The following is a 24,231-nucleotide window of genomic DNA, read 5'->3' as shown; positions in this document are numbered from 1 at the left end:
GGTGATGGCGCTCGGCCGCACAATTTCACATTGGAAATGAAATGCACATCTGCTCCGCCGAGCGCCATGACACCTCTCAGGCCACTTCCATCTGCAGCAAAGAGCTTTCATCAAGCCGCTCCAGACCCTACTCACACATACACACACACACACACAAAGACAGGACGCACATCGCTTACACGCTCAGATTCAAACTCAATATTACTTCAAATAATATCGTGAAAGGGTCCCACTCACAACAAGCAGTTTCAACTAAGTCTCCATTAAACAGTATCATCTTACCTACAGTATGGATATCAATTATGATTGTAACATAGCTTATACTGAGGAGTGCATTGTGCTGATAGTAACTGTGTGTTAATCAGGGCTGCACAGATAATCAAATTCAATCTAAATGAGAATAAATATGGACTAGTGCAATATCCAAATCACATTCAATATTAATATTTGAAAGGTAAAGTATGTGAACACATCTAAATGAAGTACTGTGTTATGCAGAGAGGTCCCGGTTTACACACTTGAAAAAAAAGTCTTTAGTGTTACAGATCCTTTGAAAGAAATGATCATTTCAATATTTTTCTCGATTATAATGTGAATAAGTCAAATGTGAATTCCCTTAATATTGCAATTCATATTGCAATATTAAGGGAATTCACATGTTATAACCCTGTGTGTTTGTGTGTGTGTGTGTGTATGTGTGTGTGTGTGTGTGTGTGTGTGTGTGTGTGTGTGTGTGTGTGTGTGTGTGTGTGTGTGTGTGTGTGTGTGTGTGTGTGTGTGTGTGTGTGTGTGTGTGGTGTGTGTGTGTGTGTGTGTGTGTGTGTGTGTGTGTGTGTGTGTGTGTGTGTGTGTGTGTGTGTGTGTGTGTGAATTGTGGGGTCTATGTGTAAGAAATGCGGTGTCCATGGGAGAGCTTGATGAAATGCCTCCCAAAACTCAGGGTGCCATGCGATCAGCACAGCGCTCGTGCACAAACACAGTCTAACCTCTCCATCTCCGGCCTAGTGGCCCAGCGTCCAACCAGCGACACAGGATATAAGGAGAAAACACAGTTAGCGACACTCCTACTACTGCCTGAACACGATGGACCACCGCCTGTATATTGTCCTGGAGAAAACGCTTGTGAGTCATTATAGCCTAGTATAAGAAGACAACTATTTTGGTGATCCATGTTCTAGGTCTGATCTTAATGGTTTTCTATCTAGGGTGTACCACTTAAGAACTGGTGAACAGTGAAAGACTTGCCAAGACTAAGAGTATTTGTGAAGTAGGAGGGGGGATACTACCGAATGGGATTAGGGCCACACGTGACATCTTTGTGGAGATCTGACCAAAAGTGACTTTAAAAAAAAATGTAAGTCACAATTCTGACTTAATTTTCACAACTAAAATAAATATCACTTTTAGACAGACGTAAAAAAATACACATGTGGCGCTAATCCTCCCCCGTAGTCAAAGGGAATACATTTTTTCTTGAAATCAAAAAGTTTCTTCGCACTGGTTCTTAAGCAATACATTCAGGACATACATACACTAAGATCACTCTTAGGATGGATCATCGTCATTGTTTCTCACTTGCCTCTCAGGCCCTTAACGACTAGGCTATAGAGTGGTGCAATGAAGTTAGCATCGTTAGGGCTCCATTGTCAAAAAGCTAAAGGAACTTTTGCATTGGATTGCGGAATGGGGCAAACAAACATTTATGATACCTACATGTTTGGTTCAGCAGAATAATCTCCACTTATAATCATCACTTTTAGAATGTTTGAAGAGAAAACACACTCGCCAGAAGTAACTGGTTATTAACAACCTACACCACACTCACATTACTCCATAGCAACACCGCTAAGCTAAAGGTGGCTAGTGTTTGGCATGATCAAGTTTAGTACTACTTTCACATGTCTCATTTAGACACTTGTTAGCAGCTAGCTGCGTTGCTAACAGGCACGGAAAAGCTTCATACATTTGCCTTTGGAGTATTTACTAACATATTTTATGTTGTTGAACAAAAAAGAGAAAAGCTCTTAAACTAGTATTCAACACAGACTTTATTTTTGGTATCTAAAAAAAAAACGAATGTAAAAAAACCATTGATTTTGAGCTGATGGAGCCAAAAAGTGCTAAAAATGCTAACTCATTTTACGGGTTTTCCACTAATTCCTGCACCACTCTATTACGCTTTCAATTTTAGAATATCATTATTATTTTTCACCTGATATCAATATCAACTTAAAGGAACAGGAAGACAGAAGACAGGAAGTAACAGATGATAAAAGTTCAGATGGGGGTTTGATATAAAAACGCTTAGAATGGGTGGTGTTAGTGAAATATTACATTATTAGAGTTTAGTTACGTAATGTATTACAGCTCAAGATGTGCATGTAAGTGAATAAACATCTCATTTAGTGAAAGGCTATGTTGTTCTTGGCCTTTTGTCTGCTTGTCCGCTCTCACCTTGCTCATCTTGCTCTTACTGTCTGCGGTCAGGAAGGACATGTTGTTGATCTCATTCATCACCACAAAGTTCTGCTCCTCTCTCTTAAAGTTCTGTGAGGAACAACACAGAAACAAATGTCACATGGGAAAGGAAAGGCAGCCATTGCCAAACCGAAAAAGCTAACTCATAAAAGACACAAAGACTCACGTGGGACTTGGACCAGAAAATGAAGACTTCCCCCACCATCCTGAAGAGTTCCTCTGCATCCGGGTCAGGACAGGTCAGCCATCTCGCCCTACACACAGACAATGTCATGGATTAAATTAAACACTTAAATGCATTCTGTAAATCCTAGTGACGAGCAGGGGAAAGGCTTTTCTGTTAATATACCAGAAACACTTTATATCACTTTATACAAACCGGTGACATTGTACTTTGAAATTGAAACCCATCTTCTTTGGTAGATCCATTTTCCCTTTTTGGTTTTACTATCTTTAACTTGAATTGAGGAAACCGATGGACTGTCCACTCCAAGTAGGGAATGAGTCCTTACCCCAAGTGAAGGAGTTCAAGTATCTCGGGGTCTTGTTCTCGAGTGAGGGAACAATGGAGCGTGAGATGGGCCGGAGAATCGGAGCAGCGGGAGCGGTACTGCAGTCGCTTTACCGCACCGTTGTGACGAAAAGGGAGCTGAGCCAGAAGGCAAAGCTCTCTGTCTACCGGGCCATTTTCGTTCCTACCCTCACCTATGGTCATGAAGGATGGGTCATGACCGAAAGAACGAGATCGCGGATACAAGCGGTCGAGATGGGTTTCCTCCGCCGGGTGGCTGGTGTCTCCCTTAGGGATAAGGTGAGAAGTTCGGTCATCAGGGAGGGACTCGGAGTTGAGCCGCTCCTCCTTCGCGTCGAAAGAAGCCAGTTGAGGTGGTTCGGGCACCTAGTTAGGATGCCACCTGGGCGCCTCCCTAGGGATGTGTTCCAGGCACGTCCAGCTGGGAAGAGACCAAGGGGTAGACCTAGGACCAGGTGGAGGGACTATATCTCTTCGCTGGCCTGGGAGCGCCTTGGGACCCCCCAGTCAGAGCTGGTTGATGTCGCCAGGGAAAAGAAAGTTTGGTGCTCTCTGCTGGAACTGCTACCCCCGCGACCCGACCACGGATAAGCGGGAGAAGATGGATGGATGGATGGAACTTGAATTTCTTTAAGTCTGAAGCTTTTCCCCTTGAACATGTAATACAAACTGGCCATGGCAGGAAAGCACTGCATACTGATATGGAACAGTGAAGTGTGCTTATATCAAATGAAATGCCGTAAAAGTGTGTCAGTCTTCTTAAATCAAAACAATGCTCATTGATTGTGAGTTACTCTGGAGAATAGTGTTGCTATAAGCTCAAACTGTATAACTAAGTTATAAAGTGTTATACTAACAATTGAAAGCAATAATGTGTTATGCATATTTATTACACTCTTTAGTTGATTAAATGATTCTGATTGGTCAATTAGTAAATTCAGTATTTGCAGACCGTTGCTAAAGATGCTCTGATCAAGGGAACACATCTGTTTGTGTTCCGTTTCTCCATCAGAAAACACTAAGGAATATTATTTTGCATATATCTGGCAAGCAATATGTTTATACCCATGGCTAAACTGTCCCCCGTAAAGAAATGCCAAAGAGAACAAGCAAACAGAGCAGAAGAGGGAAAGAGGATAAAGACACAGCGAGCAGCAGGATAGAGAAATCAGCATTAGAAGACGGACAGGAAGTAAACCCGAGGCAACACAGTACGGGCTCTGGCAGTGTTCACAAACTGGTACATCTGAAAGAAACTGTGAACGGACTGGGACATTTATGAGGCATGTTATCTCGTGTCAGATTGTTTATTTAGTTAGTAAATACTTGTTTAATAACCTGGACAACATGCAGCAAGCCGATAAGTATAGGAAAGAAAGGTCTTCTATCTGTTTTTAGGCATATATTCTATGTCTCAGATATATAAAAAACATAAAAAACATGTCTATGAAGTGTTTTGCTCAAAATACCAAACAGAGCACCCATTCTAGCCATGCCTCATATCCCTCTATTGCAGCCCTGTTACCAACATGCTGATTCTGGGTATAAAGCAGGGGTGGGGAACCTTTTTCCTCTCAAGGGCCATTTCAACATCCTCCGAGGGCCGTACAAATGATTGACCTCTGCTTAAAAATACTAACATCACAGCCCATTCATTCGGCCTTTCTTTCGTGCTGTGCAAAGAAAAAGCAACCTCTGAATCCAGACATCTCACCATGACTCGCGCACGCATGCACGTGCACACAAACTGCGGCATGTGTGCGGCTCCTTATGGGTACGGCAATTTGTGAAGTGCCAGAGTTGCGTTCTGGTGCTCTCCGTCAGAACTGCACCCCTGTCAGACGAGACCTATACCACGTGATGACACGTTTGGCTCGTGTTGTGTTCAAGGACCCTGACCGTGGCCAGGAAAAACAGGCACTCGTTTGTTTAATTCTTTTGCGGTCTACATTTCTTACATTTCTTTCTTTTTAGCGTGTGTTTATAAATTACCTCGAGGGCCGCACCAAATGGCCTCGCGGTCCGTATACGGCCCGGAAGCCGGAGGTTCCCCACCCCTGGTATAAAGCTTTACATTTTTTTTTTAAAAGAGGCGGCGGAGCTTATGCCTGCTCATGGGGGAGAATTCTACCCAGATACGGCTACATGCTGCCGTGATTATTACGCAATATTATGTTCAGAACTACATCAAAGATTATTTCTGAAACAGTATGGAGCTCAAATGCTTTTTCTCTCTTGCGGGTTTACCACGAGGTGAGTTCCTATTTTTATTTCCTGATTTTGTACACATACTCTCTCCAGTGTTAGCGATGCTTGCTAATGTAAACAAAGACCATTTACTTCCAAAACACGTCGGGCATTGTTTCTGATAGCAACGTTTCTGATAGGGCCGTGGGTGTGAAGCCAGTCTGGATCAGCTCCGTTGTATCGGAGATAGATTTGGGTACGGAGGAAAAGAGAGAGGGTTTTGTTTTCTGACACTGTGTGAGTCTCCTTACACACCGGGGACACATGTTTATGTATAAAAGACATAAACAAGTGCATTTTGCATGATAGGAGACCTTTAAAGGAACCCCTACGGCTAGATGTAATACCCCCTGATTACTCTGTCAGGGTTCCTTATGCTAGGATGACCGGCTCTCTGCACATTATCCCTCATGTATCACGTCATCGCTAAGATCAGCTACCTGTTGTTGTCCACGTAGCGGATGAGCAGGGGGTAGAGAGCATACAGGTCCCGGCACAGCACGGCGAACTCATCTCGGATGGTCCCGTTCTCACTGTCCATCTCCTGCTTGCCCTCCATGCGCAGCTGACCCTCCTCGGCCACCACCTTCCCTGAACGCTTCTTCAGCTTCTCCATGGTGGGGATGAAGTGGGACTTAAGCATCTCTGGCTTAGCCCTGCTGACAATAGGCTGGGAGAACACTGGACAAGAGGTAAACAGGAATTAGCTGACATCAGCAGCAGTAAGAGTCAGTATAGTTATCTAAAAAAAAATACTAACCCTAAAAAAAAAGCTATGAAGAGTTGCCTCACACTGATACTTTGAATAGTGCCTGACCAGAAACAGCCAGGGGGGTACAATCAGAAAGGTCAACTAGAGAACTTCCTATAAAGGCAATGCTATGACACGCCCTACACTTCTTCTTATTGGCTTACCCTGATCATCTTACACTTATCCTAACCAATATTACTCTTCATGCCTAATCAATCAAAGGCAATGGAGTTGTAAAGTGATGATGTATTTTTGTATGCCGACCCATAAGTAAGAATTGTAAGGGTCCCTCAACAACAAGCACTACCCATCACAATCGCTTAGCTAATGTTGGTCCTGATAAAGTTTAGTGGTCTCATTTAGTCACTTACCAGTGCGGTATTTACTGACGAATTGTGTCGTAGAACAACAAGTGATACTCTCTCAAGCTTGTGCTAAACACTAGGGATGCTCCGATCGAGATTGGCCGATATTCACTCTCTACCGATCGATCGGTGCTCTCTAAACATGCCGATCGCGAGAGCCGATCGCATGGCATAAAATACATGACACTTTTCTCTGTGTGCGGCAAAACAAGCTCGCCAAAATGGCTTCACCGGTCTGGCATCATTTTAAGGTGTCCGAAAAAGACAGTAAAATAGCGGAATGCAACGTGAAGCAGAAATCCTGCAGCTCCGCCCGCCGGACCGGTGAGCGGAACGAAACACATAAGAGTTAGACCTAACACACTTAGCTATTTTATCTACTTCTGGAACAAGCTAAACTAGTTATTATAAATATATTTATTCTTCACTGTCGGGTCACTCATTACTGACAGGCTGTCAGGAGAGGGAGAGAGGGGGAGAGAGAGAGAGGGAGAGAGGAAAAGAGAGCGCTTCCGCTCATCTCTCCCGTATTATTATCCAAAGTGAATGTGAACTTGAATAATGTACATCATTTCAATGTAATAATGAAGTTGGTTGTTGTTTGTGGAAGCTCCAGTGAATGAGCCCCATTAACTGAGTATAAACATCAATTTAAATGGAAGATTTAAAGTGATGTTTAAATCTTCCATTTAGGCCCCGCCCACTCGATCGGATCGGCGATCGGTATCGGCCGATACTGATTTAGGCGATCGGCCCCGAAATTGGCGATCGGAGCATCCCTACTAAACACAGACCTTCTTTCAGGCATCTAACCAAAAACACGATACAAAACAGTTGACCTCAAGGTGAGGGGACAGGAAGTGGAAAAATGCTAACTCATTTATGGGTTTTAGGACTCATTCCTGCACCACACTATAGGCGCTTTCACACCGGAGAACTTTTCCTAGTATAGTTCCAGTATAGTTCCGATATAGTTCCGATATAGTTCCGAAAATGTGCGTATCCGGAACTAGAACTCAGTTCATGAGAACCTTTTCACCCCCTTTTCAGTCCCTGCTAGAGAGCAGGTACTTTCATGGGAGAAAAAGGTTCCCATTACTGATTGGATGGGCGGATTGCAAACCACGCCCCGTAAAACTCCCAAAAAGTTTTGTGAAGCCGCCATTTTATTTTCAATTAGCATTATTAGCATAAGCATTAGCCCAGCGCACAAACGCAGAGAGACTAACTTATGGCAACACAAAAGAAAACATGGGAGCGGTGGAGATGAGGAGGTGTCGGCATTCTGGCGATTTACTCGGAAGGCTTCAGTAGAAGCTGCTGGGAGTCCCAGCAGCTTCTACTGAAGCCAGTCCCCAACTCCGGGGACTTCCGGCCGGGGACTTTGGGTAGCAGTATACGCCGTGAAGTGGTTTGCGGCCTGCCAGTAAACCCAAAGCAGAAGAAGAAGTGACGTCAGCGGCTTCATTTGCCTAATCCTCCCTCAGGGACTTATTCCGGTGTGAACGCGATCTGCTCTTTAGTTCTGATAAACTCTTTAGTTCTGATTAACTCTTTAGTTCTGATGAACTAAGTTCTGATTAACTAAGTACGGCAAAGTACTTGGTGTGAAAGCGCCTTATGACTACAGACCAACAGCCTTGTGACTTATTGTGAAACTTCTGATGACTGACCTGCCAATCTCTTCATCCAGGAGGCCTCATCTATACCCAGGTTGTTAACCACGATCTTCATGATGCTCCCCAGCAGCTGGTTGAGCTGCTCCGAAGTGACGGAGGTACAGACCTGGCCCTCCTGCTCGGGGAGATTCTCCGGGCCCCTCTCCCACCAGCGGGGCAGGTAGTTACACAACATGGGCAGGGTGATCTCAATCACATGGGGCATTTCTGTGTAGCGAGCCCCTGACTCGGCCAGGTCGTGGATTTCCTTCAACAGGACCTCCAGCTCGGGGATGTCCGGGCACAGCTCCTCCACTTGGCTCGGGAGACCCAGAACTGAGAACGGAGGGTGTAAGACAGGTGGAATATGAGGTGGCAACATTTGATTATTAACTGATTCTTATAATTGGTGTAAGAGAAACACCCACTGGTTCTCTCTCTGGGAGTCTTGGTGGTGTAAACAGAGAACATGTTGTACTCATTCAGGGATGGCTCCAGGAAGGCCACTGGCATGGCAGCTGCTAAGTGGGCCAAACACTCGCCAAGAGCCGGTCGCTGTCTGCACAAGAGAAAAATATAAAACCCTTTATGAAATGTCTACATTAAACCAAGTATAAATCAATGCATAATCAATCCATAAAAGCACACATTAACATTTGGTGTTAAAGGTTGTGCAGTATTTCACGTTAATCAAGGGAAAGAGTTATACTTTAGGCTATATACATTAAATTAACTTGATACAAATCCCATTTAAATGCAAATTGTTGAAGACTTCCATAGATCCAGAGGTCTTTACTCACTTCTCTACATGTGGAGTCTTCACCGTGCCCAAAGAGTAGATGCTGCACATTAAACGATAGCAGGATATTTGCAAGTCGTCCACTGAGGATGCAGAGAAAAAAGGCGTTGCATTAAGTTTCTGTCAGTGAAGTAATGAACCATTTATTTAATAGAGAAAAGCCTTTCACTCACACATGACGTCGTCTCCAAACTGGAACTGGGCAATGTGGTCGAACAGCGAGGTGAGGACTGGCAGCAGAGCGTTGGTGGTGTAGTTGATGTTCTGGGACACACCCTTAACCTAAAGTACAGGAACACACACACAAATACAGACATCAGCTCACAACTAGAGAATGCAATTCCTGAAGAGTGGGAATGCTTTATGCTGAAAAGCTGACGCTAAACTGCAATGCCTGAATGTAATGTGTAAGAAGAAAGTGAAGAATTGAGATTGAAATAATACATGAACACTGGGGGCTTGAATGTGTGATGAGAGAAGAAAAGAAAGTAAAAAGGCTTGGAAAAGCAGAAGAATATTTGAACTGCAAACTTTTGAACTAACTTGATGGCAAATGATCTGTCGCCATGGCAACGGCATTTGATGACATCCCTTAATACGCTTAGATGCATTGATGGCTGCATCGTTACCAAACCTGTGAAGTTTTGGGCCGATTGGAGCATTTTCACTGGAGTTATGAGAAAACCGTGTTTCATGGTGAGCATTGTGTTGCCATGGCAACGACATTTGAAGAAATCTCAAAACTGTCTCGTAGATGTCTTCACGGCTGGACTGTTGGCACACATGTGAAGTTTGAGCTTATAGCAATATCGTGTTTTATTGCGAGGGATGCATTGCCGTGGCAACAGCTTTTGAGGAAAACTCACTATTGGCACATAGACATGTTCAGGCCGGACCATTAACCATTATCTGAAGTCTGGTGCTGTTTTGACCCTTTTCATAGGCGTTACGACAACATCGTGTTTTATGGCGAGGGATACGCATCCCTCCATGGAAACGGCATATGGTGAGATGTCAGATTTGACTTAGAGCTGTTGAGGCATGGAGAGGTGATATCCAGGTGAAGATTGGGGGATGATCGGACCGTGTCTATTGGAGTTACAGCGACATCGTGTTTTATGGTGAGGGATGCGTTTCCATGGCAACAGCCTATGGTGAGATCTCAGATTTGGCGTAAAGCTGTTGAGGCATGGACCGGTGATATACAAGTAAAGTTTGGGGGACGATCGGACCGTGTCCATTCGAGTTACAGCGACATCGTGTTTTATGGTGAGGGATGCTTTTTGTGTACTTTGGGGTCAATAATGTGGCCTTATGGCAGATGAACCAAAGGTGTGCGGCTGCTGTGGTGGGGAAAGATGAGGCTGAACTTACAATGGGGTTTAATGGAGACATGGTGAACGTTTGTGTCACTCCATGCCCTCAAGAGGCATTTTGTTTAATTTGTTTGCTTAATTGATGAGGTTTCTGAGTGAAAGTATGAAGGAGCAGTTAGCAGTTGAAGTTGCATGAAGATTTTTCAAGTCTGAAGAGTTTCTCCATTGACTTCCATTTTAAAAATGTGATGAATTATGGGATATATCTCGGGAATTATGAAAGTTATGAATGAGAAAAGTAGAAGCAATCGATTCCCGATCGAGCTGAACGTTTTGATGTTTGAACGGAGTTTCTGCGATGTTCAATGCGGGAGAAGAAGACGGACAAAATAACCCGGCGGAATAATAATAAAGAATTGTGTGCGTAGAAGAACAAGTAAACGGGTGAAATGTAAAAACAACTCCGTGTGGTGTTGCTCTGACCTGGTTCCGACTGGACACCTTGCCCAGTTTCAGATTCTCCACCATCTTCTCAATGTCATCCGCAGCACTCTCAAAGAACTGCCTCAGGACGGCCTTAACAATTTCAGGACCAGATTTCATAACGGTCCTTGAAAAGAAGGACACAAAGGTAAACAAAACAAGATATGTGTAGGTGGTGAGGGAGTGATATGAATACAGCGTGAGTTACCTGGCATCCAGTGACCGTGAGAGGATGTGAAGACAGTTTACGACCGCACCTGCGTCTGTGCCTGGAAACAGCGCAATAAAGAGTGTTGTCAAAGCTGTCCTAGTTATCAAATCAGCTTTCTATACGTTGTAATTGTTGTAAAGGACATTAACCCTCAAAACATTACAAACAGGACGCGCATGCCATTAGAGCGTGTTGATAAAGCTCCAAATTACATTGAGATCATGAATTTTTACTCAAAACAGATTTTTTTCATAACTGACCAAAATGAAAGGGGATATATCATGAAAAGTCACTTTGTTGTGTTTGTGCACATACATTTGAGTATCTGAAGTGACTACCAACCCACACCTGTGAAATAAGACAACCCAGTCTGTGTTTTTGATGGTTGTCCAGTTCAGAAAAACATAGGATTCAACAAGCCGTTGGGATTTGGCTTCCCTCTCTATGTATTTCAACCATGGATGTGTAAAGAGAACTGGATAGAGCGTTGGAGACAGGGCCTCATCCATTCCAATTTACAAAAACCCTAAACGATCCACTGATTGGCAGACGCCTCTTTCCCAATGTAAGTCAATGGGAAACAGTCTCATTTGTCCCGAATGATGTCACAGGCTGCTGTAGTACCACCGTTGGCCACTATGAACATTTGCTTTAACACCCTGCTCACTTTCTTCAAACACGGACTTGAGATCTACTTTGCAAATTGACATGCAAGCCAATCAAAGCAGACTGGGTTTTCGGATGGTAGCTTACGGAGACAGGTGGTACCACAGATTGTTTCTGATAAAAGGTCAACGAAGGTACATTCAGACTGACAGTGTGAGAAAAGTAATGATTATTTAAATATGAAATCACTGTAACAGATTCTGCTAGAAACCCCAAATGAAAGTTTGAATCTGAAAATGTGCATCATGAGTCCCCTTTAAACATGTATAACGGTACATTGCTATACTGTGACTGAATGTGCAGTTTGACTCTGGTAGAGGATCAGTTACAGAGACAAATGCTCAACATAATGTGTAACTATGAGAGACACATGGTGGTAAAGGCAGATGAGAATGAGGATACAGAAGATACTGCTTTATTATAACACGGCTGATAAAACCATGCATACTGCATCTCTCCACACATACACTGGTATTTATAAAAGAAGAGAACAGGTGGGAGAATGTGCACACTTCACTTGTACTTCACACCAGGCATACTGTACACACGTTTCTAAAAATAGCTACCACTGATATGGTGGACGTGGAATATAAGATGATGTAACCTTAGCTAGTGTTTCAGTCTACAGAGCTCAGTGTAAAACGTTCATCTAAGCACCCAAGCCTTTAATGGTGAATAATAAATCAACGTGACTACGGTTTGAGACACGTGTAATAAATGAATTGTATTGGTGATATAAATAGCCACGGCTGTTCTGATGATGTTGGTAAGATTTGGTTGAATACTTGTTTCCTATTCGTCCCATTAACAGGTCTTATAAGTGGCAGAAGAACATTATTATTGTGAGTCGCTTTGGAGAAAAAGCGTCAGTTAATTGAAATGTAATCAAATATGAATACGCAAACAAAAGAGTGAAAATGGGGCCATTGCACGTGCAACCATTATAGCTCCATTAGGATCGATAGTCATACAACGGTGTACGTTTAAAAATCAATAAAGAACGCCTGTTTCTGTCTTTATGTGTACACAGAGTTTCAGTTGTGAATCCACAAAGAGATTGTGCGTCCGAACCAGGTTACAGAAAACATCAAAGCCAAGCAGAAGATGAGCTTAAGACAGAGAAGCATTCAACGAAGGGATCCAGTGAGAAGTCAAGAGAGCATGAGAGTGTGGGAGGGTACAATCAGTGGTCATAAGTATATAACATTGAAGAAAGACGGAGCAAAAAAAGATGTTCAGAGATCAAAATAAACAAGACAGAAACGGAGATAACACCAGCATGCAGGTTCCTTACCAAAGAGAGATACTCTGTGTCGCACCAAAGCAGCCAATTTACAGAAGATACTGAGGGCGGAGGAGAGAAGAGGAGAAGGGAGAAGGAGGGGACAGCAAAACAGGGCAGGAAAGGTGTGAGAAAGCAAAAGGGAGATCAAGGTAATTGACTGGATATTGCACATAAGAAGAGAGGGATGGAGACACATGGAAGAGGGAGAGTGACGGAGAACAAAAGACTGTACTAAAGGAGGGGTAGATGGGGATGAGCTCCAATCACAACCTTTTGAACATGAATGAAAGCGTTTCAGCTCAGGACATACCTTGCAATCATCTCCTTCTCCTTGTTGGAGGAATGCCCTCCACTGCCCAGCAACTTTGCAGGAGTGGAGAGGAAGTACAGGCAGTGGTTCTTGAAGTACTGATTCACCAATGGCAAGAGGATCTATACAAAAACAGCAACCAGGGATACACAATTGGAGCAATACTAAAACATACTTACATCAGGGTTCATACACTTTTTCACCAATGCTTTTCAAGGACTTCTCCATGACCTTTACCTCAGCGGTACCACTGAGAAAGGTTTCTTTGAACATGGAACAGGAAAATAAGGTCTGAAACATGTCGTGCCGATCTAAAACAAAGCCAATAGGCTGACTAGCTCAACTCAAATCTCTCACCAGCAAAACACCTCGGCAGTTAAATGCCATTTTACGTTTCATGACTATACGATAGAGAATGTATTATCATTATAGTATTACTATTTCGGCAATTAGATAAAATATAAATTATATTTGATGCAACTTTAGTTACATTTCCATGACTTTTCCAAAACTTTGGGGAAAATATTGTTTTCCAGGACCTGGAATTAGCATTTTGAATGTCCATGACTTTTCCAGGTGTTCAATGACCGTAAGAACCCTGTTAGATAATCACAGTTTTGCTGGATAATATTTTGAATGTTGTGCCTCTACTGGGACATGTAAACAGTCATATCTGATTGGTTAGCTGGCCGGCTCTGTTGTGATAGGACATCTCTAAGCAGTTGACCAATCAGCGCCAGTGTAACATAGTGATGACACTATGGAGGGAACTTTGGGATTTTAGCCTTTGCAGACCATTTACATGCACACAAACCTCTAAAACACACTAAGGTAAGGGAAACCCCTAAAAGCAGCATCGGGCCCCTTTAAGTGGGTTCTGTACAGCTTTAATGCAGCATTGAACATCTCACCTTGGCAAAGAATTTGATCTCTTGTTCATGAGGTGACTTCTCCACTCTACCACTGCTGACCACAGCCTCTGTTCAAAACACAAACACGAATGAAGCAAAGTCACTTCCTAGTCCAAAGGTGCATGGTGGAGTTAACGTTACGCAATTCAAGTATGGATGTTGAATTACCAAGATGGGCGATGAACTCCTGGGCGATGTCCATCCATTTCAGGAGTTTCTGGAGGAAGCCGTAGGCAAAACGCTTCTCGATGGAGGAAATGTCCTGTTCCATGTCCTTCAGTCCCCTGAGGGTGGAGACAAGAGGGAGTAAACATGAAATAGAGAGACAGAGAAGCATCGATACACCTGGGCCATTCCTGTTGTTCACCAACAGTCCTGTCCATGATTCACTTTCCTTTCTTTACAATATGCATAATACATCATTGTCCTGTCACTCACACACGCCACAGTGTTGCTGCCAAACAGGTATAATCCAAGTATCTTCATGTAAATGTTGAGTACTTCCTGTGTACCTTGTCACCGAGTATCCGTTGAGCTGGAGGAACTTGAGCATGTCCTGGGCCTTCTCCCGGTCCCGGGCCTTCTCCTTAGCCGTCAGGGTGTCATAAGGCACGAGCAAAGGATGGGTGCCACTGCCTAAAAGCAATAATCTAGTTACTCCACACACCACGAACTAGCAACCAATGCTTCAAATGAACGTCTCAGCCATCTTACCTTTGGCCTGCAGCTCCAGCTTCTTCTTCCTGCCCCAGGTGTTGTGATAGTTCTCTGCCAGCTGCTCGGCCATAGACTGGACGGAGAGAGGGAGGAAATGAAAATGGTCAGGCTCCTTTCGTATGAGATCTATCAGTGCTGTGACCGAGAGATTCGTACCTGCAGCTCTCTGGACAGAGCCATTCCTGCGATGTCTATTGGCTGAGGGTTGTAGCCGTGACTGGGGTCATACGTGGCCTGCAGACAACAACACACCATACGGACAGATTATTATCCATGGGAGCTTTATTAGAGGACACCAGAGGGTTCCCGCAAAAAGGCTTGAACTTCTTCCATTTCAGTACATACAAGTGCAGAATGTTTACGAAACACCGATATCAAAATGTATTAGTACAAGTAGGTATGATTATTAATGTCCTTGAACTTTTTATAGCCTTGGAGTGAAAACTAAGTGTCACATTATCATATTAGATTCCATTGGATTTAAACAACTTTAAACAATAAATATGAGTCACTTTTATTCTTCTATTATTATTTATTTTCATTCTTTATTTTCTTTGAATCTTTAAAATAAATGTCTCTAAGCAAAGGATAAATAAATATAAGCTCTCATCAGATAAGTTATTTTGTATTTTTGTCATGAATTACTACTTATTGTATTTGTAGTAAAAGTGTGATATCAATTTGTATGAAATGGTTTGAATTGTCATTTCTGGTGATAGTTGTTGTTTCACTACCGTTCTTGATCTTGTGAAGATCAGTGGTTTTGTTTTTTGTTGACGTATACATGTGTGTTTGACCGCACCAAGAATAGCCCGTGCTAATGCTAGTGCTAATGCTAATGCTAATGCTAGTGCTAATGCTAATGCTAGTGCTAGTGCTAATGGGAATCCTTATAGAGAAATAAGACAGTGATATATCTCTCATTGTTTTGTTGTTCTCTTCCGTAATAGCCATCCTTTTCCAGACGCCAAACACGGATCCATCTTTCCCCCCTCTCTCCTGTACCTGAGCAGTTTGGGAGATCTTGCGTGTGACGGCCTTCTTCTCCACTTCCCCCTCCCCATCCCTGGCTTTATCGAGAGTCCACTCCCAGGCCAACATGGCTTTCATGGATTCCTTGATGGGCCAACGATAAATCTCCTTGTCCTGAGAAACAAAGAGGATTTTATTGAAAATGGAGAATTTAAACAATATATTTTATTGTCAGAAGATCCTAAACACATTAGAATTAGAGATGAACTGTTCTGCAACACTGGTTTCATCTAATCAGAAAGCACATTTAGGCATCTGTAATAGATACACGTATGTATTCACTTATTTAAAGTGTAGTACCTGCGTACGGTGCTGAAATTGTCAACATAATGCTGAAAGCCCCAAACCTTTAACTAACATGAAGATAAGGCTACATACACTGTGTACAGGTTTAACTGCTTCTGCCTGAGACACATCAACTCAGCATCCATGAACATAACATTATAATAAAATATAATATTACACGAATAGATAAAAAAAGCACACATAAGAATAAATACAAGGCACATAAAGGCTATGGACAGACAGTGAAAGCATCCAAATAGGTATGACATAGCTCAGACTGACTGGTAAGCGAGGGAAAAGAGGTGGGTTTTTAGGCGGGACTTAAAAGCTTCAAGAGTGGGCGACAATTTAACATGAGGGGGGGGGGGGCAGGTCGTTCCAGAGCCTGGGGGCTACCGATGAGAACGCTCGGTCTCCCCTGGTCTTTTTCTTTGTTTTTGGGACTACAAGCAGCAGCTGATCAGCTGATCAGCCGACTTTGAATAGACATGAGCTGCATTTCACTTCGGTTAAATGGATTCCTTGCGTCCCACACTTGCTTTGTTTCCCTGCGACTAGTCCCTCCCACCAGGGAAGCATGAAGAGACGCAAGGAAATGAGTTTTAAGAGCAATGGGACGTCCTTTCCTCCGGAGCGTCACGTGAAGCGACGTCCGTTTGTGATGACGCCGCACAGCTGATCGTCTGGCAGCAGCCAGATCAGTGCGTGCGCTGCATCGTCCAATCAGTGAGCGATACACAGTAAGGGGGCGGGGTGAATATCTGAGGATTTCACCGGAGGATGGTGTGGTAGTTCCTCGATTATCGCTCCTCCGTTATCGCTCCTCGGTCCTCCGGCACAAATAAGGCCACTGGGACGCTACTCAAGATGGCGCTGACAAATCTACTTCCGGTGATGCCGAGCCCGAGGAGCGAGGAAATGAAAGATAACCGAAGTGAGACGCACCCATGGTTTTTTTGTAAAAGGAAATTAGCTGGAAGCTCACTCTCAAACACATATAACCCAACTGAAGAGATCGTTGAAAGCTGAATACATAAGCCAGTACTCTAGAGTCAACCCCTGGAGGTCGGGTGGGAAGAAATACTTGTCCCATTGTAACAGGACCAGCATCCAACCCGGTAGAATCTGGGAGCCGTTTCTCTAAGAAACATCCTACTCATTTGGATAGGTAGAGATGAAAAGAACTCAGTGCCGTACTCTCCTGCTTAAAGGTGCCACATATACTTAGCGAGTGCCACGCCTCATTACAGATACTTAAACAGCAGTTTACTCTAAGTTAGTAGAGTAATATGGCGATCCAGAGGAATCTGAGCCTGGCTGTAAACGTGTATCGCCTCAATAGCTAGTCAGGCCAATCAGCAGGTCTGATTGTTAAACAGTCATCAACTCGTGCCGCTGACGCCACAGCACGTTATTAGGATTCAGATGGAAGGATACGTACCTTTTCAGAGAACGTTTTGTACGGTCGGAGCATCGGGTGGGTCTTAGAATTCTCATCCAACACCTCTCCATAGGTCCAGTTGTTCTGAATCTGAGAGTGCATATAACCGTTGAGATCATTATTACAGACCATTCAAAACAAACGGGGACTTCATTCGTATCTGGTGATCTTCCCAAACTGACCTTTTCAAAGGCCCATCTGTCGTGAGTGTGCTCTGCGTACTTGTTGATGAAGGCGTCCAGCCTCTCGGGGATGATGGTGCTGTGAAGAAATGAACTCATATTAAGTGTGAGCTTATGAATTGACTGTACATTTCAAATGTTTTATGATTGTAGGAGACATTTCCTTAGTTTGAATTCTTTATCATTTGGAACATGTGGTTTCTCCATTTGTTGTGTTTGACATCGTCATTTTATTTTCCTTAACTACTTCATATTCTTAGTGTTTGTTTTTAAAGCTTTGCTAACTTACATTTACAGCTCAAAATAATTTCCTAAAAATGTAATCTAAATCTAAAAAGGGCGAAACAACATCATCTTTAGTTACATGTTCGAATTGATGTGTTGCTCTTGTTATACGTCTACTGTGTCTTTGTGCTCACTTGGTGGTCTCCACGGGCTTTGGGTCAAAGTTCCCCTCGGCATCCACAGAGGCCTTCTTCTCAGTGGCCGAGGAGAAGGTGGCGTCCACGTAGTCCGGAGGGATGGCTCCAGCTATGGCACAGAGGCACGGCATGGCGATCTTGAAGAGCTCTGCGTCATATTTCTAGAGCCGGGACGACGTCAGAGGAGTCACGTTGTTGATGATGACACACGCTTACACCTGTGCAGTTACAGAACATCGACATGCTAACAACATGTGCGGACAGCCAGAGCGTCCATCTCACCTTGTGTGCCAAAGACTCAAAGATGCCCCAGAAGAGTTTACGAGTGAGATGCAGCTCCTCCTCTGAGGTCACCCCGAAGTTCGCCCATCCGTTAGGCAGGCAGTAGTACCTCCAGCAGCGCTCGTAGTGATTGGTCAACAGCTGGAAGCATAGATGGAAACACTTTGTAATAATTGGTATTTGCAAGAAAGCTAATTGTTTGTAATATCTGTATACAACAACTGTACTGCAATAACCACCGTAACACAGTCCATGTGTCGGTCATGCATTTCGTCTGCACTTCAAACACAGGGTGGTTAGATGGTCCATGTTGCATTATTTATTTTACTGTTCGATTGCAATTTTAACTTGTGATGCAATGTTATCCATTCATACAGTGACAGAGCAGACAGACCTTAAGAGGCATCTTGGCGTATTCGTTGAGGATGGGAACATCGAACACCAGCCGTCTGAGCAGGTGCTGCAGCATGGAGGGCCGGAGGTACCTGTGGTGTCATAAAAAGGCTTTATGAGGAATGTTATTATCAATGTTTCACATGGGATGTGATTCTTCCCTTTCGGGTGGTTTGATACAAAATGGTGGTCGATCCATGGTAACAATCATATGTGCTCTCCTGGCCATGGTTGGGGCCAAAGACGGCGTGAATGCAACCCTTCAGATGTCTAACTAGCAGAAGCGGTCTCTACACAGATAGCCTGGGTCTGGCACTGACTTGCAGAGCGACACGAGGCACTCCTCGATGACGTCCCTCTGAGCCTTGGTGAGCGCTCGGCCGCGGGACAGCCGGTAGATGGTGTGCAGCATGGAGTCGATCATGATGGCGCGGTGGTCCGTCCCAGCATACAGCGGGGCACACTTGGTGAGCAGAGGCAGGACCGCCGAGCAGAGGTAGCGGTTCAGGGCCAGGGCCATCTCAGTGGTGCTGAAGGCCAGCTGTAGTCACAGAGGAAGACAGGACATGTATTCATATGAATGCAATACTTACAGACAGTGGTGCGAGTAGATAAGTGCCCAGATCCGAAGCCCAGGTTCTACTTAAGCCCGGCTGCCCGGAGTCACGGGGCCTTCGCCACTCTCTCCAAGACTCCCGTGGGGAGCCTCTCGCCGGGTCCTTTCCCCTCGCCCAGCCTCTCATCCTTTGTGTTGTTTTTTGTGTTGCCACAATAAATGTGCCGTGGTTTTTGGAAACCCTGGAACGTCTTTCTCTCTTTAATTTAATTAATACAACATTAACACATTTAGAATGTGTTAATGTTGTATTAATGTTTGTTTGCCTTTTTTATTTCAATGTGAGTCTACTCTTTATGTTTGCATCGTGTCTGCACCGTGGCTTTGCTGTTCTACTGAAATCCCGCCGAGTGGCACAAATAAAGGATTTCTGATTCTGAATACTCAAGGACCATACTTCAGTCAAATGTTGAGATAATTGTACTTTACTTGAGTATTTCCATGTAATAGTAATGTATACTTCTACCCCAGTTCATTTAAGAGGTAATGCTCTTTAGGAGAGTGTGCGTGAGAGAGAAACTCCCATCATCCTATCATTTACATCTTTACTGTACACCACAACGAGCACAGGGCCTTTTAAACTCTACATGTATGTACCACTCATCGTCACGCTTTACAGATAGAGACCCGTGATATATGATATGATGCTGCACTACTAATAGACCCAGTATTTTAAAGTATATCAAACTGGCTCCACACACTTCAATACAACATGTATTATATGTATGTGTTGGTAATACAAACAGGATAATATGATAATACATTCTGCTCTGCATGTTGAGTACTTTTTGATACCCAGTACATTCACCTGAATTCAGGACTTTTACTTGTAATGGAGTATTTAAAGACCAGAGTATTTCTACTTGAGTAGGAGGTGAGTACTTCCTCCCTCTCAGCTCACAGAGGAGTAAGCAGTGACGTGTGTGTGTGTGTGTGTGTGTGTGTGTGTGTGTGTGCGTGCGTGCGTGCGTGCGTGCGTGCGTGCGTGCGTGCGTGCGTGCGTGCGTGCGTGCGTGCGTGCGTGTGTGTGTGTGTGTGTGTGTGTGTGTGTGTGTGTGTGTGTGTGTGTGTGTGTGTGTGTGTGTGTGTGTGTGTGTGTGTGTGTGTGCTCACCGTGTCCAGAGAGGCTGCAGCCCTCATGTCGGGCAGGAAGCCGACCTCCAGCACGTGCAGCAGGAAGTCCTGGTTGTCGATCCCGTACACTCTGTCCAGGAACAGCACCATGGAGGCTTTGTGGTCCGGGACGAAGCTGGCTGACATCTTCGGCTCAAGGATCTGAGTATCTGAGGTTTGGAAACAAGTCAATCATATAAGGCCAACATCTATTCAAACATTATACGCTTACAACATTCTGTCCAATAATCAGATATCAAACAGATTTAACATCAAAATGCGACGTGAAAAGGTTTACTGTTGGTCTAGCATTACACATATTGGTTATATTAGATTAGACTTTATTGATCCCATATTGGGAAATTAACAAAATAAGAAAATATAGAAATAAATAAATCAACAGTAATGCACAATATATAAACATATACATAATAAGTTAGAATACTAAAATAAAAGAGCAATATCCTACCTCACTGCATTTAAATTGTAAATGTTTGTAAATTAAAACTACTTTGTATATTTTATAAAATATATAGTAGCCTATGTTTATTATTTTTGTTTAGTAGTAGATTTCTAAATTTTAGCGTATTCAAACTTATTCTGTAGATATTTCATATTGGGCATTCTCTAGATCTGGGGTCGGCAACCTGTTGGATATTAAGTGCCATCAGAAATGTAAAGAATTGTCAACGGGGGGGGGGAGAAGAGCTCGACGCTCGTGAACTGTCTACAGGGGGAGCCTCGCTGCGTCGCTCACACTAATTAAAATAATTGGTTTAAACGGCATAATAATAATGATGACTGTGATTCTCCAGAACACAGATGGCCAGTCCGCCCTGTGTAGCATGTTATTTCAATGAGAGATGAGCAGATCGCCACGGGGCTTTAACTAAATACACAGCCTCGCACAAACTGCGGCATTCGTACAGCTCCTTGTGGGCACTGCAGTCTGTGAAGTGCTTCCCTCCGCGGTGAGACGATCAGCACCGCGGAGGGAAGCGGCAGAAAGTCGCCTGGAGGTAAAGAGGCGGGGCTGCGCTGCGTGCATGGCTTCCTTCTGCAGGGAACGGGGAGACGCGCTCTGGCGACGCTCTCGTTCAGGATCCGAAAATACAATTTAAATATTTTGCACACGTATTCCACGTATTCCTCGTGTGCCACTGGTTACGGTGCCGCGTGCCAATGGTGGCATGCGGGCCAGGGGTTGCCGAGCCCTGCTCTAGATACTCTATGGATATACATATTTCAATCATATATAATTGAATTGTATGTATACGATAATTATAATTGTGATATTGGTATTTCCCCTGTTTATCTTAATAATAGTGTATTTATCATATTCATCTGAAACAACTGAAAACAGATGTGCTCAGAAAAGGCCCCATGTGAACACGACAGAAGTACACAGTTCTCAGCAATTAGGTCCTAATCATTCATAGATTGCTGATACTATTCAAGAAATAGTTCTCCACAATTCCAACTTGAGTGTCTCACCTTTGCCGAAGGCAGGGATCTGCACAGAGAGGCTGATGACCCCCACCAGGTCCTCTATGGGCACCAGAGACCTCAGGATGGCCCGGATCCTCAGAGCTTCACCCTTCCCTGCTTGGATGAGCTGGAGACAAGAAGGTTCCACACACTCTGTGTGAGACTAAGGCGCAGCAGCCACATGCTGTACGGAACAGAGGTGCCCAGAGGCAAAGCCCCGACACTCACATGCATCTCAGGGGCGCAGCGACCCAGCAGGTCGATGAGGGCGGAGTAGAAGGACATGATGGCGTTCCCCAGGTGGACGCGGTTCTCCTCGTGCTGCTCCTCACCACCAAACCTGCCAATAACAAGAAACAGGCTTTCGTATCATGTTGATCAGGAAAGCTTGAACGTTACATTTAGGTCAGTTTATTCAGAAAGCACATTTCATACACACAGGCAGGGGTGGACTGGCCATCTGGCATACCGGGCATTTTCCCGGTGGGCCGACGTGCCTTTTGGGCCGACACGTCATTTCTTTTTTTTTTCTGAAGTCCCGGCCCATAAGACGGGTATATTGGCCCTCTGTTTAAATGTTTTTAGTAATTGACACTGGGCCGACCCAATCAAATCTTTAATCACCTCCCCCTTTGGGCCGCTCGGTGTGCATCATTAAATCACGCCCCCAGGAGGTGAGCCGGCCGTTGAAGCCAAACTTCCTTTTTTTTCGAGAAAAAAAAAAGTTCGAGTTAGAAATGGCGAAGGCGAAGGCCAAGCGAAAAGGGAGAGCAGAACAATTGCGGGCAAGAAAAAAGCAGGCCCTTCGTGCTGATGCTGCCGCTTGTGTCAAAATAACCGACATGTTTAGTACAGGTGCAGGTCCATCTTCTTCTAACCCGTGGCCGATATTGGTGGTGAGGAAGATGATGAGAGGGAGAGAGATCAGCGCGAGTGGGAAGAGGGAGGAGAACTGGCGGTAAGCAGAAGCTAAGAAAATTAGGAAAATATTATTATTAAGGTTATGATACTCTGTAGTTCTGGAACCCATTAATATCCCTTTGATGAAGCACTAATAAGACAAATATTATAAGAGAAACATTCGTTAGCCTCCAAGCTAGTAAGCTGGCTTTTTTAGGTTTTCCCTGGTAAGTTAAAATATAGCTTAATGGGACTCTGATACGTTGTCTCATTGAAAGTTAACCAACATTCATGAACAATTACTGTCAGCTGGCAGCTTGTTTTGTTTAGTGTATTTACTTATTTGGTTATAAGGGCAACAGTGGTCTTTTGGGACCTGAAGAAAATGTTTATAGTCAGCTTGTTGTGGTAGTTTTGATTGACAATATATAGAATGAATAATATAGAAATAGATAAAAAATGGAGGCACACATGTAGTTTTGACCATTAACTGTGTGGTATTGTTATGTCAATGCCTATTTGTATGGACCTCTATCAGGGAAGCCATCATTCTGTATCATCGTGTTGAGCCAGGTAGCACCCCAGAGGAGGAGAGTGAGGAGAGCAAAGAGCAGGAGGACATAGATTACTTTGCCCGCCCCGAGCCATCTATGTTACAGATGTTTTTAGAACAGCACCCACAACAACATACCAGAAATCCAGTTGTGCAGACGGTATTCACCTGTAAAGATGGCACCAGCAGGAAGTGGCGTCATATTGCAAGGGACGTCATATGTTGTTTTGTTTTGTATGTCTTTATAACTGGAATGTCAGATTGGAGGCACGCACACCAGCGTACAGAGGAGCACAAAAAGAGCATTACACATTCAACCTGTGCTGAAGCTTTTTTCTTACGGTGCTCTAAAGCAGACATCGAAAGCATGTTTGCTGGCAGTCAGATGTCTGCTCATAGGGAACAAGTCCGAAAGAGACGTCAGGTTTTGGAGTATGTGGTGGATGTGGTGAAAGTGCAGGCAGGTGGAGAATGAGGGAGCATATATGCTAGCTGACAACACCGTGGACCACGGTAACTTTTTGGAGCTCATCCTTTTATTAGGAAAGTATGATGTCTGGTTAAAAGAGCATCTGGATGATTGCGTAGAGAAGAGCAAGAAATTGCACCAATCCAGTGGAACAAAAGGTAGAGGGTCTCTCATCCCCCTACTCTCCAAAACTACTGTTAACTCCATCATAGAAACTGTTCGTAGTCTAATCAAAGGAAGTATCTCCAGTGATGTCCAGAAGGCCGGAATGTCTTCTGTTCAGCTGGACACAACACAAGACATAACTTCTCAGGATCAGTGTTCAG

The 24,231-nt window shown here is 43.9% G+C and overlaps 1 protein-coding gene across 3 annotated transcripts in view; it reads right to left on the bottom strand.

The window, feature by feature from the left end:
* ryr1b (ryanodine receptor 1b (skeletal)) overlaps nucleotides 1–24,231 on the bottom strand; it is a 144,993-nt gene that overhangs the window by 37,678 nt on the left and 83,084 nt on the right. For all 3 annotated transcript variants that reach the window (XM_034097591.2, XM_034097593.1, XM_034097592.2), the window contains 27 exons: nucleotides 22,212–22,323; nucleotides 21,990–22,110; nucleotides 20,496–20,665; nucleotides 19,087–19,307; nucleotides 18,768–18,858; nucleotides 18,374–18,514; nucleotides 18,089–18,252; nucleotides 17,670–17,748; nucleotides 17,488–17,577; nucleotides 15,735–15,875; nucleotides 14,886–14,963; nucleotides 14,727–14,802; nucleotides 14,525–14,648; nucleotides 14,181–14,296; nucleotides 14,013–14,080; nucleotides 13,102–13,223; nucleotides 12,801–12,850; nucleotides 10,838–10,898; nucleotides 10,630–10,756; nucleotides 9,004–9,112; nucleotides 8,832–8,913; nucleotides 8,460–8,590; nucleotides 8,047–8,367; nucleotides 5,698–5,938; nucleotides 2,645–2,732; nucleotides 2,455–2,547; nucleotides 987–1,001 (listed from right to left, as the gene is read on the bottom strand). In XM_034097591.2, coding sequence (XP_033953482.1) covers nucleotides 987–1,001; nucleotides 2,455–2,547; nucleotides 2,645–2,732; nucleotides 5,698–5,938; nucleotides 8,047–8,367; nucleotides 8,460–8,590; nucleotides 8,832–8,913; nucleotides 9,004–9,112; nucleotides 10,630–10,756; nucleotides 10,838–10,898; nucleotides 12,801–12,850; nucleotides 13,102–13,223; nucleotides 14,013–14,080; nucleotides 14,181–14,296; nucleotides 14,525–14,648; nucleotides 14,727–14,802; nucleotides 14,886–14,963; nucleotides 15,735–15,875; nucleotides 17,488–17,577; nucleotides 17,670–17,748; nucleotides 18,089–18,252; nucleotides 18,374–18,514; nucleotides 18,768–18,858; nucleotides 19,087–19,307; nucleotides 20,496–20,665; nucleotides 21,990–22,110; nucleotides 22,212–22,323 — 3,232 coding nt within the window. The remainder of the gene's footprint in view (nucleotides 1–986; nucleotides 1,002–2,454; nucleotides 2,548–2,644; nucleotides 2,733–5,697; nucleotides 5,939–8,046; nucleotides 8,368–8,459; nucleotides 8,591–8,831; nucleotides 8,914–9,003; nucleotides 9,113–10,629; nucleotides 10,757–10,837; nucleotides 10,899–12,800; nucleotides 12,851–13,101; nucleotides 13,224–14,012; nucleotides 14,081–14,180; nucleotides 14,297–14,524; nucleotides 14,649–14,726; nucleotides 14,803–14,885; nucleotides 14,964–15,734; nucleotides 15,876–17,487; nucleotides 17,578–17,669; nucleotides 17,749–18,088; nucleotides 18,253–18,373; nucleotides 18,515–18,767; nucleotides 18,859–19,086; nucleotides 19,308–20,495; nucleotides 20,666–21,989; nucleotides 22,111–22,211; nucleotides 22,324–24,231) is intronic.

Source organism: Pseudochaenichthys georgianus, chromosome 13 (assembly GCF_902827115.2).
Source record: "Pseudochaenichthys georgianus chromosome 13, fPseGeo1.2, whole genome shotgun sequence".
Lineage (NCBI taxonomy): Eukaryota > Metazoa > Chordata > Actinopteri > Perciformes > Channichthyidae > Pseudochaenichthys > Pseudochaenichthys georgianus.
This window is presented reverse-complemented; position numbering and strand designations above follow the sequence as displayed.